The sequence below is a fragment of the Oncorhynchus mykiss genome, unplaced genomic scaffold, assembly GCF_013265735.2.
Source record: "Oncorhynchus mykiss isolate Arlee unplaced genomic scaffold, USDA_OmykA_1.1 un_scaffold_164, whole genome shotgun sequence".
In the NCBI taxonomy this organism is placed as follows: Eukaryota; Metazoa; Chordata; class Actinopteri; order Salmoniformes; family Salmonidae; genus Oncorhynchus; species Oncorhynchus mykiss.
Window position 1 is genome coordinate 859595 of NW_023493668.1, and position 17756 is coordinate 877350.

Sequence of the window (17756 nt, forward strand, 5' to 3'; positions counted from 1 at the left end):
GAGTGATGGCAGCTACATGTCCTTCGGATAATCATGTTATTGCATGTAGGCTCTAAACTTGACTGAGGACACTGGGCCCAGAGTTATCTGAGGACATCCGGTTTAACCAGAGCGTTGGCCTGCTAGTAATGCTTGATATTTGATTATTTATATAACAGTTAACAAACTAAATAATATTCATACAGGGTTTTATGACCTTAGAAATGACCAGATGGTCATATATGGGTGAGGAAATCAAATAATTCCTTCAGCAACCAAAAAGCACATCTGCGCTGACCGCCATCTTGTGCCTCGTAATGGACAGTCATTTCACCTGTTTATGTTAATACCACAGCAGGTAACCTGTCAATAAGCACACTCCCTTTTGTATTTAGGGTGCATGCCTACTGAAGAAGTTTTGCACCACAACCACCTCAACAATGACCTCTCGTATCTTGTCAACTAGCTTTATAGGCTTTCTTACAGTTTCAAGTATGGGGATTAAACCATACGCATCTGACATTCACAACGTTCTCAATCTCCACTATTTCAGGCTGCGTGTGGATGTAACAGAACAACCGGAACAGAACAGAGCTGAAGATTAGATGGACGGGTATGAAGTAGCTAATCATTACTTAAATCACTGTCTTTAAAAGTCTTAAATCAATTAAAGAAAATGCATGAGATGTAATCTCGGGGAAACCCTAACCACCCCCTCCAGGTTTGCAGGTGACATACTGAGCGGTGGCCGGGCGTTGCTAGGCGAGGACAGCTCGGTCATGGCCCGCATGCAGAAGAAGTTTTGGAAGACGAAGCAGGTTCTGATCAAGGCCACAGGGAAGAAGGAGGATGAGTACGTGGTGGCTTCTGATGCCGACCTCGACGCCAAGCTGGAGGTAGGACCCTGACCTTTAACCCCTAACTCTAACGTGGTGTCTTCTGATGCCGACCTCGACGCCAAGCTGGAGGTAGGACCCTGACCTTTAACCCCTAACTCTAACGTGGTGTCTTCTGATGCCGACCTCGACGCCAAGCTGGAGGTAGAACCCTGACCTTTAACCCCTAACTCTAACGTGGTGTCTTCTGATGCCGACCTCGACGCCAAGCTGGAGGTAGGACCCTGACCTTTAACCCCTAACTCTAACGTGGTGTCTTCTGATGCCGACCTCGACGCCAAGCTGGAGGTAGAACCCTGACCTTTAACCCTTAACTCTAACGTGGTGTCTTCTGATGCCGACCTTGACGCCAAGCTGGAGGTAGGACCTTGACCTTTAACCTCTAACTCTAACGTGGTGGCTTCACCCACTGTTACTCAGAGTGAGAGTCTCATGCATCCAATTCTCTCTGTGTGTTACTAACTGAACCACACGTTCTGTTTCCTGTCCAATTATCTCTCTGTGTTACTAACTGATCAGAGTAAGATAGCTCTGTCTGTATAGTACATTAGCAGACAGATACAACAGTAGTGTGTCTATATGATCAGAGTAAGATAGCTCTGCAGTTCTGTGGCTGGACCAACTGTTACTGTCTGGCTGACTGGACCCACTGTTACTGGCTGGCTGGACCCACTGTTACTGTCTGGCTGGACCCACTGTTACTGTCTGGCTGACTGGACCCACTGTTACTGTCTGGCTGGCTGGACCCACTGTTACTGTCTGGCTGACTGGACCCACTGTTACTGTCTGGCTGGCTGGACCCACTGTTACTGTCTGGCTGACTGGACCCACTGTTACTGTCTGGCTGACTGGACCCACTGTTACTGTCTGGCTGACTGGACCCACTGTTACTGTCTGGCTGGCTGGACCCACTGTTACTGTCTGGCTGGCTGGACCCACTGTTACTGGCTGACTGGACCCACTGTTACTGTCTGGCTGGCTGGACCCACTGTTACTGTCTGGCTGGCTGGACCCACTGTTACTGGCTGACTGGACCCACTGTTACTATCTGGCTGGACCCACTGTTACTGTCTGTCTGGCTGGACCCACTGTTACTGTCTGGCTGGCTGGACCCACTGTTACTGTCTGGCTGGCTGGACCCACTGTTACTGTCTGGCTGGCTGGACCCACTGTTACTGTCTGGCTGGCTGGACCCACTGTTACTGGCTGACTGGACCCACTGTTACTGTCTGGCTGGCTGGACCCACTGTTACTGTCTGGCTGTCTGGACCCACTGTTACTGTCTGGCTGACTGGACCCACTGTTACTGTCTGGCTGACTGGACCCACTGTTACTGTCTGGCTGACTGGACCCACTGTTACTGTCTGGCTGGCTGGACCCACTGTTACTGTCTGGCTGGCTGGACCCACTGTTACTGTCTGGCTGGACCCACTGTTACTGGCTGACTGGCTGGACCTACTGTTACTGTCTGGCTGGACCCACTGTTACTGTCTGGCTGGCTGGACCCACTGTTACTGGCTGACTGGACCCACTGTTACTGTCTGGCTGGCTGGACCCACTGTTACTGGCTGACTGGACCCACTGTTACTGTCTGGCTGGCTGGACCCACTGTTACTGTCTGGCTGGACTCACTGTTACTGTCTGGCTGGCTGGACCCACTGTTACTGGCTGACTGGACCCACTGTTACTGGCTGACTGGACCCACTGTTACTGTCTGGCTGGACCCACTGTTACTGTCTGACTGGCTGGACCCACTGTTACTGTCTGGCTGGATCCACTGTTTCTGGCTGGCTGGACACACTGTTACTGTCTGGCTGGCTGGACCCACTGTTACTGTCTGGCTAGCTGGACCCACTGTTACTGTCTGGCTGGACCCACTGTTACTGTCTGGCTGGACCCACTGTTACTGTCTGGCTGGCTGGACCCACTGTTACTGTCTGGCTGGCTGGACCCACTGTTACTGTCTGTCACTTTAGCAGTGATAAATTCATGAACTTCTTTGAGGAAAAGATTATGATTATTAGAAAGCAAATTTCGGACTCCTCCTTAAATCTGCGTATTCCTTCAAAGCTCAGTTGTCCTGAGTCTGCACAACTCTGCCAGGACCTAGGATCAAGAGAGACGCTCAAGTGTTTTAGTACTATATCTCTTGACACAATGATGAAAATAATCATGGCCTCTAAACCTTCAAGCTGCATACTGGACCCTATTCCAACTAAACTACTGAAAGAGCTACTTCCTGTGCTTGGCCCTCCTATGTTGAACATAATAAACGGCTCTCTATCCACCGGATGTGTACCAAACTCACTAAAAGTGGCAGTAATAAAGCCTCTCTTGAAAAAGCCAAACCTTGACCCAGAAAATATAAAAAACTATCAGCCTATATCGAATCTTCCATTCCTCTCAACATTTTTAGAAAAGGCTGTTGCGCAACAACTCACTGCCTTCCTGAAGACAAACAATGTATACGAAATGCTTCAGTCTGGTTTTAGACCCCATCATAGCACTGAGACGGCACTTGTGAAGGTGGTAAATTACATTTTAATGGCATCGGACCGAGGCTCTGCATCTGTCCTCGTGCTCCTAGACCTTAGTGCTGCTTTTGATACCATCGATCACCACATTCTTTTGGAGAGATTGGAAACCCAAATTGGTCTACACGGACAAGTTCTGGCCTGGTTTAGATCTTATCTGTCGGAAAGATATCAGTTTGTCTCTGTGAATGGTTTGTCCTCTGACAAATCAACTGTAAGTTTTGGTGTTCCTCAAGGTTCCGTTTTAGGACCACTATTGTTTTCACTATATATTTTACCTCTTGGGGATGTTATTCGAAAACATAATGTTAACTTTCACTGCTATGCGGATGACACACAGCTGTACATTTCAATGAAACATGGTGAAGCCCCAAAATTGCCCTTGCTAGAAGAATGTGTTTCAGACATAAGGAAGTGGATGGCTGCAAACTTTCTACTTTTAAACTCGGACAAAACAGGGATACTTGTTCTAGGTCCCAAGAAACAAAGAGATCTTCTGTTGAATCTGACAATTAATCTTAATGGTTGTACAGTCGTCTCAAATAAAACTGTGAAGGACCTCGGCGTTACTCTGGACCCTGATCTCTCTTTTGAAGAACATATCAAGACCATTTCAAGGACAGCTTTTTTCCATCTACGTAACATTGCAAAAATCAGAAACTTTCTGTCCAAAAATGATGCAGAAAAATTTATCCATGCTTTTGTCACTTCTAGGTTAGACTACTGCAATGCTCTACTTTCCGGCTACCCGGATAAAGCACTAAATAAACTTCAGTTAGTGCTAAATACGGCTGCTAGAATCCTGACTAGAACCAAAAAATTTGATCATATTACTCCAGTGCTAGCCTCTCTACACTGGCTTCCTGTCAAAGCAAGGGTTGATTTCAAGGTTTTACTGCTAACCTACAAAGCATTACATGGGCTTGCTCCTACCTATCTCTCTGATTTGGTCCTGCCGTACATACCTACGCGTACGCTACGGTCACAAGACGCAGGCCTCCTAATTGTCCCTAGAATTTCTAAGCAAACAGCTGGAGGCAGGGCTTTCTCCTATAGAGCTCCATTTTTATGGAACGGTCTGCCTACCCATGTCAGAGACGCAAACTCTGTCTCAACCTTTAAGTCTTTACTGAAGACTCATCTCTTCAGTGGGTCATATGATTGAGTGTAGTCTGGCCCAGGAGTGGGAGGGTGAACGAAAAGGCTCTGGAGCAACGAACCGCCCTTGCTGTCTCTGCCTGGCCGGTTCCCCTCTTTCCACTGGGATTCTCTGCCTCTAACCCTATTACAGGGGCTGAATCACTGGCTTACTGGGGCTCTCTCATGCCGTCCCTGGAGTGGGTGCGTCACCTGAGTGGCGCACCCCCCTTGGGTTGTGCCGTGGCGGAGGTCTTTGTGGGCTATACTCAGCCTTGTCTCAGGATGGTAAGTTGGTGGTTGAAGATATCCCTCTAGTGGTGTGGGGGCTGTGCTTTGGCAAAGTGGGTGGGGTTATATCCTCCCTGTCCGGGGGTGTCCTCGGATGGGGCCACAGTGTCTCCTGACCCCTCCTGTCTCAGCCTCCAGTATTTATGCTGCAGTAGTTTGTGTCGGGGGGCTAGGGTCAGTTTGTTATATCTGGAGTACTTCTCCTGTCCTATTCGGTGTCCTGTGTGAATCTAAGTGTGCGTTCTCTAATTCTCTCTTTCTCTCTTTCTCTCTCTCGGAGGACCTGAGCCCTAGGACCATGCCCCAGGAATACCTGACATGATGACTCCTTGCTGTCCCCAGTCCACCTGACTGTGCTGCTGCTCCAGTTTCAACTGTTCTGCCTTATTATTATTCGACCATGCTGGTCATTTATGAACATTTGAACATCTTGACCATGTTCTGTTATAATCTCCACCCGGCACAGCCAGAAGAGGACTGGCCACCCCACATAGCCTGGTTCCTCTCTAGGTTTCTTCCTAGGTTTTGGCCTTTCTAGGGAGTTTTTCCTAGCCACCGTGCTTCTACACCTGCATTGCTTGCTGTTTGGGGTTTTAGGCTGGGTTTCTGTACAGCACTTTGAGATATCAGCTGATGTACGAAGGGCTATATAAATAAATTTGATTTGATTTGGCTGGCTGGACCCACTGTTACTGTCTGGCTGGCTGGACCCACTGTTACTGTCTGGCTGGCTGGACCCACTGTTACTGTCTGGCTGGCTGGACCCACTGTTACTGTCTGGCTGGATCCACTGTTACTGTCTGGCTGGCTGGACCCACTGTTACTGTCTGGCTGGCTGGACCCACTGTTACTGTCTGGCTGGCTGGACCCACTGTTACTGTCTGGCTGGACCCACTATTACTGTCTGTCTGTCTGGACCCACTATTACTGTCTGTCTGGCTGGACCCACTGTTACTGTCTGACTGGCTGGTACAGACAGTACCCACTGTTACTGTCTGACTGGCTGGAACCACTGTTACTGTCTGGCTGGATCCACTGTTTCTGGCTGGCTGGACCCACTGTTACTGTCTGGCTGGACCCACTGTTACACTCTGGATTGTATAGTGTATGTTTGCACTCACACACCCGTTGTCCTGTCTGTCTGTCTCTAGTTGTTCCACTCGGTACAGACCACCTCCACTGAGCTGTTGAAGGTGATTGAGAAATATCAGCGGAGGATCACACGTGAGTTACCCCTGTTACTACGGTTACCACTTTATTAAAGACAGACCAGGAAATAGACAGGATAATACTGTTCTATTCACAGAGAACCCCACTTTCCCTTCCTGTGTGTTCCAGACCTGTCTCAGGAGGGTTAGTGTTAGGTTATGTTGAGGTTATGACATTCCTGGGTTCCAGACCTGTCTCATGAGGGCTAGGTTATGTTGAGGTTATGACATTCCTGTGTTCCAGACCTGTCTCAGGAGGAGAATGAGTTGGGGATGTTTCTGAGGTTCCAGGCAGAACACGACCGCACCAAGGCTGGCAACATGATGGACGCAACTAGCAAGGCCCTGTGTGCCTCGGCCAAGCAGAGGTCAGAACCATCATAACCCCTAACCCAGCAAGGCCCTGTGTTGCCCGCCCCAGAGTTAATACTGGATCTGCTATGTTAATGTTAATATGTCAGGCTGGTCCTGTGCCCACCCCCAGAGTTAATACTGGATCTGCTATGTTAATGTGTCAGGCTGGTCCTGTGGCCGCCCCCAGAGTTAATACTGGATCTGCTATGTTTGTGTCAGGCTGGTCCTGTGCCTGCCCCCAGAGTTAATACTGGATCTGCTATGTTAATATGTCAGGCTGGTCCTGTGCCCACCCCCAGAGTTAATACTGGATCTGCTATGTTAATGTTAATGTTAATATGTCAGTCTGGTCCTGTGCCCGTCCCCAGAGTTAATACTGGATCTACTATGTTAATGTTTATATGTCAGGCTGGTCCTGTGCCTGTCCCCAGAGTTAATACTGGATCTGCTATGTTAATGTGTCAGGCTGGTCCTGTGCCCGCCCCCAGAGTTAATACTGGATCTGCTATGTTAATGTGTCAGGCTGGTCCTGTGCCCACCCCCAGAGTTAATACTAGATCTGCTATGTTAATGTTAATGTGTCAGGCTGGTCCTGTGCCCGCCACCAGAGTTAATACTGGATCTGCTATGTTAATGTGTCAGGCTGGTCCTGGGCCCACCCCCAGAGTTAATACTAGGTCTGCTATGTTAATGTGTCAGGCTGGTCCTGGGCCCACCCCCAGAGGTAATACTGGATCTGCTATGTTTTTGTGTCAGGCTGGTCCTGTGCCCGCCCCCAGAGTTAATACTGGATCTGCTATGTTTATGTGTCAGAATGGTCCTGTGCCCGCCCCCAGAGTTAATACTAGATCTGCTATGTTAATGTTTGTGTCAGGCTGGTCCTGTGCCCGCCCCCAGAGTTAATACTAGGTCTGCTATGTTAATATGCCAGGCTGGTCCTGTGCCCACCCCCAGAGTTAATACTGGATCTGCTATGGTAATGTTTATGTGTCAGTCTGGTCCTGTGCCCACCCCCAGAGTTAATACTGGATCTGCTATGTCAATGTTAATATGTCAGGCTGCTCCTGTGCCCACCCCCAGAGTTAATACTGGATCTGCTATGTTAATGTGTCAGGCTGGTCCTGTGCCCTCCCCAGAGTTAATACTGGATCTGCTATGTTAATATGTCAGGCTGGTCCTGTGCCCGTCCCCAGAGTTAATACTGGATCTGCTATGTTAATGTGTCAGGCTGGTCCTGTGCCCACCCCCAGAGTTAATACTGGATCTGCTATGTTAATGTTAATGTGTCAGGCTGGTCCTGTGCCCGCCCCCAGAGTTAATACTGGATCTGCTATGTTAATGTTAATATATCAGGCTGGTCCTGTGCCCACCCCCAGAGTTAATACTGGATCTGCTATGTTTATGTGTCAGGCTGGTCCTGTGCCCGCCCCCAGAGTTAATACTGGATCTGCTATGTTAATGTGTCAGGCTGGTCCTGTGCCCACCCCCAGAGTTAATACTGGATCTGCTATGTTAATGTGTCAGGCTGGGCCTGTGCCCGCCCCCAGAGTTAATACTGGATCTGCTATGTTAATGTGTCAGGCTGGTCCTGTGCCCGCCCCCAGAGTTAATACTGGATCTGCTATGTTAATGTGTCAGGCTGGTCCTGTGCCCACCCCCAGAGTTAATACTGGATCTGCTATGTTAATGTGTCAGGCTGGGCCTGTGCCCGCCCCCAGAGTTAATACTGGATCTGCTATGTTAATGTGTCAGGCTGGTCCTGTGCCCACCCCCAGAGTTAATACTGGATCTGCTATGTTAATGTGTCAGGCTGGTCCTGTGCCCGCCCCCAGAGTTAATACTGGATCTGCTATGTTAATGTTTGTGTCAGGCTGGTCTTGGGCTCACCCCCAGAGTTAATACTGGATCTGCTATGTTAATATATCAGGCTGGTCCTGTGCCCACCCCCAGAGTTAATACTGAGTCTGCTATGTTTATGTGTCAGGCTGGTCCTGTGCCCGCCCCCAGAGTTAATACTGGATCTGCTATGTTAATGTGTCAGGCTGGTCCTGTGCCCGCCCCCAGAGTTAATACTGGATCTGCTATGTTAATGTGTCAGGCTGGTCCTGTGCCCGCCCCCAGAGTTAATACTGGATCTGCTATGTTAATGTGTCAGGCTGGTCCTGTGCCCACCCCCAGAGTTAATACTGGATCTACTTTGTTAATGTGTCAGGCTGGTCCTGTGCCCGCCCCCAGAGTTAATACTGGATCTGCTATGTTTATGTGTCAGGCTGGTCCTGTGCCCGCCCCCAGAGTTAATACTAGATCTGCTATGTTAATGTTTGTGTCAGGCTAGTCCTGTGCCCGCCCCCAGAGTTAATACTAGATCTGCTATGTTAATGTTTGTGTCAGGCTAGTACTGTGCCCACCCCCAGAGTTAATACTAGATCTGCTATGTTAATATGTCAGGCTGGTCCTGTGCCCACCCCCAGAGTTAATACTGGATCTGCTATTTTAATATGTCAGGCTGGTCCTGTGCCCGCCCCTACACCGGATGGAGCAGGAGGTGGAGACGTTTCGGCGGCGTGCGATCGCTGACACGCTCCTGACCGTGACCCGGATGGAGAAATCCAGGACGGAATACCGTGGAGCGCTGCTCTGGATGAAGGACGTCTCTCAGGAACTCGACCCGGACACCTGTAAACATCTGGACAAGTTCCGCAAGGTGTGTTACCCTGTGTGTGTGGCCCACCAGGTTCTGTGTGTAGTGTTCACCAGGTACTGTGTGTGTTAACCTGTGTGTATGGCCCACCAGGTGCAGTCCCAGGTCAGAGGTTCGAAGGACCTGTTTGAGAAGCTAAAGAACGATGTGTGTCAGAAGGTTGACATGCTGGGAGCCTCCCGTTGTAACATGCTGTCTCACTCTCTCTGCACATATCAGGTCTGTCTGCCTATCTGTCTGTCTGTCTGCTTGTCTGTCTGTCTCCCTCCCTCTGTTCTACCAGGTCTGTTTGCCTATCTGTCTGTCTGCCTGTCTGTCTGTCTCCCTCCCTCTGCACATACCAGGTCTGTCTGCCTGTCTGTCTGTCTCCCTCCCTCTGCACATACCAGGTCTGCCTGTCTGCTTTTCTGTCTGCTTTTCTGTCTGTCTGTGTGTGTTAATACAGTCTCTTTCCAGATCACCCTCCTCCAGTTCTGGGAGAGGACCGCCTGTGTGATGAGTGGGATTCATGAGTCTTTTAAAGGCTTTGTCCCCTACCAGTTCACCACTCTCAAGGTACGTGTGGGACGGGTTGTACGTGCATTACAAGTGTGTGTGTTTGTTTGTTTTGTTTCCATGGCGTTGTAACAATAGATGGTGTGTGTGTGTGTGTAGATGGTGTGTGTGTGTGTAGATGGTGTGTGTGTGTGTAGATGGGGTGTGTATGTTTCACACCTCAGTATGTTGTAACCGTAGATGGGGTGTGTGTGTGTAGATGGGGTATGTGTGTGTGTAGATGGGGTGTGTGTGTGTGTAGATGGGGTGTGTGTGTTTCGCACCTCAGTGTGTTGTAACCGTAGATGGGGTGTGTGTGTGTAGATGGGGTGTGTGTGTGTGTGTAGATGGGGTGTGTGTGTGTGTGTGTGTGTGTGTGTAGCTAGGGTGTGTGTGTGTGTGTGTGTGTAGATGGGGTGTGTGTGTGTGTGTGTGTGTAGATGGGGTGTGTGTGTAGATGGGGTGTGTGTGTGTAGATGGGGTGTGTGTGTGTAGATGGTGTGTGTGTGTGTTGTAACCGTAGATGGGGTGTGTGTTTTGTAACCGTAGATGGGGTGTGTGTTTTGTAACCGTAGATGGGGTGTGTGTGTGTAGATGGGGTGTGTGTGTGTGTAGATGGGGTGTGTGTGTGTGTAGATGTGGTGTGTTGTAACCGTAGATGGTGTGTGTTGTCAGGACCTCCGGGACCCTCTGGAGCAGCTGACTGATTTAGACCTAACCAACCGGGACCATAACAAAGAGAAGGACATACAGAGTAACAGGTGAGAACATCCTGGTCCCTCTGACATCATCTCCTGTCCTCCACTCCTCTCTTAGGAGATAGAACTGAGTCAGAGTGGATAGCTGTTAGTCCAGAGATAGAACTGAGTCAGGGTGGATAGCTGTTAGTCCAGAGATAGAACTGAGTCATGGTGGATAGCTGTTAGTCCAGAGATAGAACTGAGTCAGAGTGGATAGCTGTTAGTCCAGAGATAGAACTGAGTCAGAGTGGATAGCTGTTAGTCCAGAGATAGAACTGAGTCAGAGTGGATAGCTGTTAGTCCAGAGATAGAACTGAGTCAGAGTGGATAGCTGTTAGTCCAGAGATAGAACTGAGTCATGGTGGATAGCTGTTAGTCCAGAGATAGAACTGAGTCATGGTGGATAGCTGTTAGTCCAGAGATAGAACTGAGTCAGAGTGGATAGCTGTTAGTCCAGAGATAGAACTGAGTCATGGTGGATAGCTGTTAGTCCAGAGATAGAACTGAGTCATGGTGGATAGCTGTTAGTCCAGAGATAGAACTGAGTCAGGGTGGATAGCTGTTAGTCCAGAGATAGAACTGAGTCAGAGTGGATAGCTGTTAGTCCAGAGATAGAACTGAGTCAGGGTGGATAGCTGTTAGTCCAGAGATAGAACTGAGTCATGGTGGATAGCTGTTAGTCCAGAGATAGAACTGAGTCAGGGTGGATAGCTGTTAGTCCAGAGATAGAACTGAGTCAGGGTGGATAGCTGTTAGTCCAGAGATAGAACTGAGTCAGGGTGGATAGCTGTTAGTCCAGAGATATAACTGAGTCAGGGTGGATAGCTGTTAGTCCAGAGATAGAACTTGATGATTGAGTTGGAGGCGTGCGTGGCCACGCAGTCGTGGGTGAACAGGGAGTACAGGAGAGGGCTCAGAACGCACCCTTGTGGAGCCCCAGTGTTGAGGATCAGCGGGGTGGAGATGTTATTACCTACTCTCACCACCTGGGGGCGGCCAGTCAGGAAGTCTAGTACCCAGTTGCACAGGGCGGGGTCGAGACCCATGGTCTCAAGCTTGATGACTAGTTTGGAGGGTACTATGGTGTTAAATGCTGAGCTGTAGTCGATGAACAGCATTATCACATAGGTATTCCTCTTGTCCAGATGGGTTAGGGCAGTGTGCAGTGTGGTGGCGATTACATCGTCTGTGGACCTATTAGGGCGGTAAGCAAATTGGAGTGGGTCTAGGGTGTTAGGTAGGGTGGAGGTGATATGGTCCTTGACTAGTCTGTCAAAGCACTTCAGGATGACGGAAGTGAGTGCTACGGGGCGGTAGTCGTTTAGCTCAGTTACCTTAGCTTTCTTGGGAACAGGAACAATGGTGGCCCTCTTGAAGCATGAGGGGACAGCAGACTGGGATAAGGATTGATTGAATATGTCCGTAAACACACCAGCCAGCTGGTCTGCGCATCCTCTGAGGACGCGGCTGGGGTGCCGTCTGGGCCTGCAGCCTTAAGGGGGTTAACACGTTTAAATGTTTTACTCACGTCGGCTGCAGTGAAGGAGAGTACTCAGGTTTTGGTAGCGGGCCGTGTCAGTGGCACTGTATTGTCCTCAAAGCGAGCAAAGAAGTTATTTAGTCTGTCTGGGAGCAAGACATCCTGGTCCGCAACGGGGCTGGTTTTCTTTTTGTAATCTGTGATTGACTGTAGACCCTGCCACATACTTCTTGTGTCTGAGCCGTTGAATTACGACCCTACTTTGTCTCTATACTGACTCTTAGCTTGTTTGATTGCCTTGCGGAGGGAATAGCTACACTGTTTGTATTCAGTCATGTTTCCGGTCACCTTGCCCTGGTTAAAAGCAGTGGTTTGCGCTTTCAGTTTCGCGCAAATTCTGCCATCAATCCACGGTTTCTGGTTTGGGAATGTTTTAATAGTTGCTATGGGTACGACATCGCCAATGCACTTTCTAATGAACTCGCTCACCGAATCAGCGTATTCGGCAATGTTGTTGTTGGACGCAATGCGAAATATATCCCAATCAACGTGATCGAAGCAGTCTTGAAGCGTGGAATCAGATTGGTCGGACCAGAGTTGAATAGACCTGAGCGCGGGAGCTTCCTGTTTTAGTTTCTGTCTGTGGGCTGGAGGCAACAAAATGGAGTCGTGGTGAGCTTTTCCGAAAGGAGGGCGGGGAAGGGCCTTATATGCGTCGCGGAAGTTTGAATAACAATGGTCCAGGGTTTTACCAGCCCTGGTAGTACAATCGATAGGCTGATAGAATTTAGGGAGTCTTGTTTTCAGATTAGCCTTGTTAAAATCCCCAGCTACAATGAATGTAGCCTCAGTATATGTGGTTTCCAGTATGCATAAAGTCAAATAAAGTTTGTTCAGGGCCATCGATGTGTCTGCTTGGGGACGAATATATACGGCTGTGATTATAATCGAAGATAATTCTCTTGGTAGATAATGTGGTCGACATTTGATTGTGACGAAATCTAAGTCAGGTGAACAGAATGACTTGAGTTCCTGTATGTTGTTATGGTCACACCACGTCTCGTTAATCATAAGGCGTACCTCCCTGCCCCTCTTCTTACCAGAAAGATGCTTGTTTCTGTCGGCGCAATGCGTGAAGAAACCAGCTGGCCGCACCGACTCCGATAGCGTCTCTCGAGTGAGCCGTGTTTCCGTGAAGCAAAGAACGTTACAGTCTCTGATGTCTCTCTGGAATGTGTGGGAGCAAATAAAACACATAGACAAACACATAGATGTATAGGATAGCTGAACACTAAAAACAGACCACACGAGGGGAAGGCGACACAGGGCAACTGGACACACTAAAGATGGAGACACATAGTCTGCTGATCTTAAATAACCACATGAAGAGAAGGAGACACATAGGCGCCTAGGACAGCTGGACATACCAAGGTCAGAGGGATATACAAAGGAAGGGGTCAGCCAAATGACCAACTGATGGACTATAGAAATAGGCCACATATATTTAGGACATGGAGATGCTGAAGGAATGTCAGAAGAGACACATAGTCTACGAATCCTAATAAGGACAGACATACCAAAGAACACACCAGGCTGAACGTAAGGGGGCCCATAGCATAAGATAGGCATGTATTATTTTTGGGACATGAAGAGGTCCTGTCACCATTATAACTTGACTGAAAGCAGATATGGGCGTTATCGAGCTGAACAAGCAGGATGTACAGATTGGGATGTAATGGTGGCAGATGGACTGAGGGAAGTAACTTCATTTGCATGTGGGATGGACTCATATGTTGTATGTGTATAAATCAGAGCCAGTGCTCTGAAAAAGGTGTATGTTCCGCGGACCATCCCGGCTTGCGATACTCTTGTATTAAAAGCCTATTGAATTCACAGAGTTCTTGTAAGCGTTATATTTGAACCGATTTTCCACGACAAATGCTACCCTTGCTCGGATTTCATCAACCTTGTTGTCAAGAGACTGGACATTGGCGAGTAGTATGCTAGGGAGTGGTGCGCGATGTGCCCGTCTACGGAGCCTGACCAGAAGAACGCTTTGTTTGCCTCTTTTACAACGTCGTTGTTTTGGGTCACCGGCTGGGATCCGATCCATTGTCCTGGATGGTGGGCAAAACACAGGATCCGATCCATTGTCCTGGGTGGTGGGCAAAACACAGGATCCGATCCATTGTCCTGGGTGGTGGGCAAAACACAGGATCCGATCCATTGTCCTGGGTGGTGGGCAAAACACAGGATCCGATCCATTGTCCTGGGTGGTGGGCAAAACACAGGATCCGCTTCGGGAAAGTCATATTCCTGGTCGTAATGATGGTGAGTTGACGTTGCTCTTATATTCAGTAGTTCCTCCCGACTGTATTTAATGAAACCTAAGATTACCTGGGGTACCAATGTAAGAAATAACACGTAAAAAAACTAAATGCTGCATAGTTTCCTAGGAACGCGAAGCGAGGCGGCCATCTCTGTCGGCGCCGGAATCGAACCTATTTGTGACGCGCTGCAAATCCGGCCTCTCCCATCTCCTCATTGGTGCTTAGCAGCATATACCCACTTGCCATCTCCTCATTGGTGTTTAGCAGTATATACCCACGGGCCATCTCTTCATTGGTGTTTAGCAGTATATGCCCACGTGGGTGATTGAAAGATGAAGTCTCCAGTCGTTGTAGCAATAAAGTTGGTTGCCAACCGCCATATAAAGTCCAAAGAAGTAAAAAATAAGCCTGAGGAAGGACGAGAGATGATGAGAAAGGAACTCAGTTGACCTTTTTATCTGTGGATTAATTGTCGGGTAGAGGACCTTGTGCATTTAAGGTAAAATAACAACCCAATGTTTATATCCCAGGACAAATGAGCTAGCAACAGCTATCTATTTAGCTAAATTGCCATACATCTTTAATGGTTTTCGACCTGTCCCCAAATGAATATAATTGTCTCAGAGTTTGTTTTGATATTCCAACCTGCGTGTCCTGATAGCGTCTGGTTTGGTCAGCATGTAAGGCCACTCTGGTTGAATTGTATTTTTTAGAAATCAATTTTCATTCAGATGTTTTAACATTAACCACATCATGATTGAGATACAAAATATATATATTTGTTTTTAAATATTGGTTAATTTTGGGGGGTGATTTTGGAAATTCTCCCGCAACCTCATTTTCATGTCAGGCGACCTTCATATGGGGTCACGACCCCTAGTTTGGGAACCACGGGTATTAAACAAAACCTGTGTGTCCATGTATGCTGATGATTCAACTATATACGTGTCAGTAACCACAGCTAATGAAGTCACTGAAACCCTTAACAAGGAGTTGCAGTCTGTTTTGGAATGTGTGGCCAGTAATAAACTGGTCCTGGACGTCTCTAAAACTATACTGAACAAAAATAAAAATGCAACAGGTTAAGGGTTCGTCCCATGTTTCAGGAGCTGAAATAAAAGATCCCAGAAATGTTCCATATGCACAGAAAGCTTATTTCTCTCATTTTGTGCACAAGTTTGTTTACATTGTTGTTAGTGAGTATTTCTCCTTTGCCAAGATAACCCATCCACCTGACAGGTGTGGTATATCAATAAGCTGATTAAAACAGCATGAGGTGCACCTTGTGCTGGGGACAATAAAAGGCCACTCTAAAATGTACAGTTTAGTCACAAAACACAATGCCACAGATGTCTCAAGTTTTGAGGGAGCGTGCAATTGGCATGTTGATTTCAGGAATGTCCACTAGAGCTGTTGCTAGATCATTTAATTTGCATTTCTCTACTCTTTGCCGCCTCCAACGTCGTTTTGGAGAATTTGGCAGTACATCCAATCGGCCTCACAACTGCAGACCACGTGTAACCATGCCCTCATAGCAAATCCTGCAGGCTCCAGTTTTGTCTTATCTTGATTATTGTCGAGTCATGTGGTCAAGTGCGTCAAAGAAAGACCTAGTTAAGCTGCAGCTGGCCCAGAACAGAGCGGCACAACTTGCTCTTCATTGTAATCAGAGGGCTGATATTAATATAAGAAACTAAATTGTTTGCAAAATCAACTTACACACAGCTCTAGGGTGGCATTGACTAGGGTTGCATTGACTAGGGTTGCACTGACTAAGGTTGCAATGACTAAGGTTGCAATGACTAAGGTTGCAATGACTAAGGTTGCAATGACTAAGGTTGCCACTGACTAGGGTGGCACTGACTAAGGTTGCAATGACTAGGGTGGCACTGACTAGGGTGGCACTGACTAGGGTGGCACTGACTAGGGTGGCACTGACTAGGGTGGCAATGACTAGGGTGGCAATGACTAGGGTGGCACTGACTAGGGTGGCACTGACTAGGGTGGCACTGACTAGTGTGGCACTGACTAGGGTGGCACTGACTAGGGTGGCACTGACTAGGGTGGCACTGACTAGGGTTGCATTGACTAGGGTTGCAATGACTAGGGTGGCACTGACTAGGGTGGCATTGACTAGGGTGGCATTGACTAGGGTGGCACTGACTAAGGTTGCAATGACTAGGGTGGCACTGACTAGGGTGGCATTGACTAGTGTGGCACTGACTAGGGTGGCACTGACTAGGGTGGCATTGACTAGGGTTGCAATGACTAGGGTTGCACCGACTAGGGTGGCATTGACTAGGGTGGCATTGACTAGGGTGGCACTGACTAGGGTGGCACTGACTAGGGTTGCACTGACTAGGGTGGCACTGACTAGGGTGGCATTGACTAGGGTGGCACTGACTAGGGTTGCATTGACTAAGGTGGCACTGACTAGGGTGGCATTGACTAGGGTTGCACTTACACACAGCTCTAGTGTTACACACAGCTCTAGGGTTACACACAGCTCTAGGGTTACACACAGCTCTAGGGTTGCACTGACTAGGGTTACACACAGCTCTAGGGTTACTCACAGCTCTAGGGTTGCACTGACTAGGGTTACACACAGCTCTAGGGTTACACACAGCTCTAGGGTTACACACAGCTCTAGGGTTACTCACAGCTCTAGGGTTACACACAGCTCTAGGGTTACACACAGCTCTAGGGTTTCACTGACTAGGGTTGCACACAGCTCTAGGGTTACACACAGCTCTAGGGTTACACACAGCTCTAGGGTTACTCACAGCTCTAGGGTTACACACAGCTCTAGGGTTACACACAGCTCTAGGGTTACTCACAGCTCTAGGGTTACTCACAGCTCTAGGGTTACTCACAGCTCTAGGGTTACTCACAGCTCTAGGGTTACACACAGCTCTAGGGTTACAGCTCTAGGGTTACACACAGCTCTAGGGTTACTCACAGCTCTAGGGTTGCACTGACTAGGGTTACACACAGCTCTAGGGTTACACACAGCTCTAGGGTTACTCACAGCTCTAGGGTTACACACAGCTCTAGGGTTACACACAGCTCTAGGGTTACACACAGCTCTAGGGTTACTCACAGCTCTAGGGTTACACACAGCTCTAGGGTTACTCACAGCTCTAGGGTTACACACAGCTCTAGGGTTACTCACAGCTCTAGGGTTACACACAGCTCTAGGGTTACACACAGCTCTAGGGTTACACACAGCTCTAGGGTTACTCACAGCTCTAGGGTTGCACTGACTAGGGTTACACACAGCTCTAGGGTTACACACAGCTCTAGGGTTACTCACAGCTCTAGGGTTACACACAGCTCTAGGGTTACACACAGCTCTAGGGTTACACACAGCTCTAGGGTTACTCACAGCTCTAGGGTTACACACAGCTCTAGGGTTACTCACAGCTCTAGGGTTACACACAGCTCTAGGGTTACTCACAGCTCTAGGGTTACACACAGCTCTAGGGTTACACACAGCTCTAGGGTTACTCACAGCTCTAGGGTTACACACAGCTCTAGGGTTACTCACAGCTCTAGGGTTGCACTGACTAGGG

The 17756-nt window shown here is 48.5% G+C and overlaps 1 protein-coding gene across 8 annotated transcripts in view; it reads left to right on the plus strand.

Moving 5' to 3' along the window:
* Positions 1 to 17756, plus strand: part of LOC110514570 (islet cell autoantigen 1-like protein) — a 64252-nt gene that overhangs the window by 13185 nt on the left and 33311 nt on the right. For 7 of the 8 annotated variants that reach the window (XM_036972462.1, XM_036972461.1, XM_036972467.1 and 4 more), the window contains exons 2-9: positions 533 to 592; positions 701 to 875; positions 5989 to 6061; positions 6290 to 6413; positions 8905 to 9103; positions 9194 to 9319; positions 9557 to 9655; positions 10310 to 10395. In XM_036972462.1, the coding sequence (XP_036828357.1) occupies positions 585 to 592; positions 701 to 875; positions 5989 to 6061; positions 6290 to 6413; positions 8905 to 9103; positions 9194 to 9319; positions 9557 to 9655; positions 10310 to 10395 (890 nt within the window). In that variant the 5' untranslated portion in view covers positions 533 to 584. Of the gene's footprint in view, positions 1 to 532; positions 593 to 700; positions 876 to 909; positions 1164 to 5988; positions 6062 to 6289; positions 6414 to 8904; positions 9104 to 9193; positions 9320 to 9556; positions 9656 to 10309; positions 10396 to 17756 lie in introns of those variants that run through there. The other variant, XM_036972469.1, reaches the window with a different exon arrangement.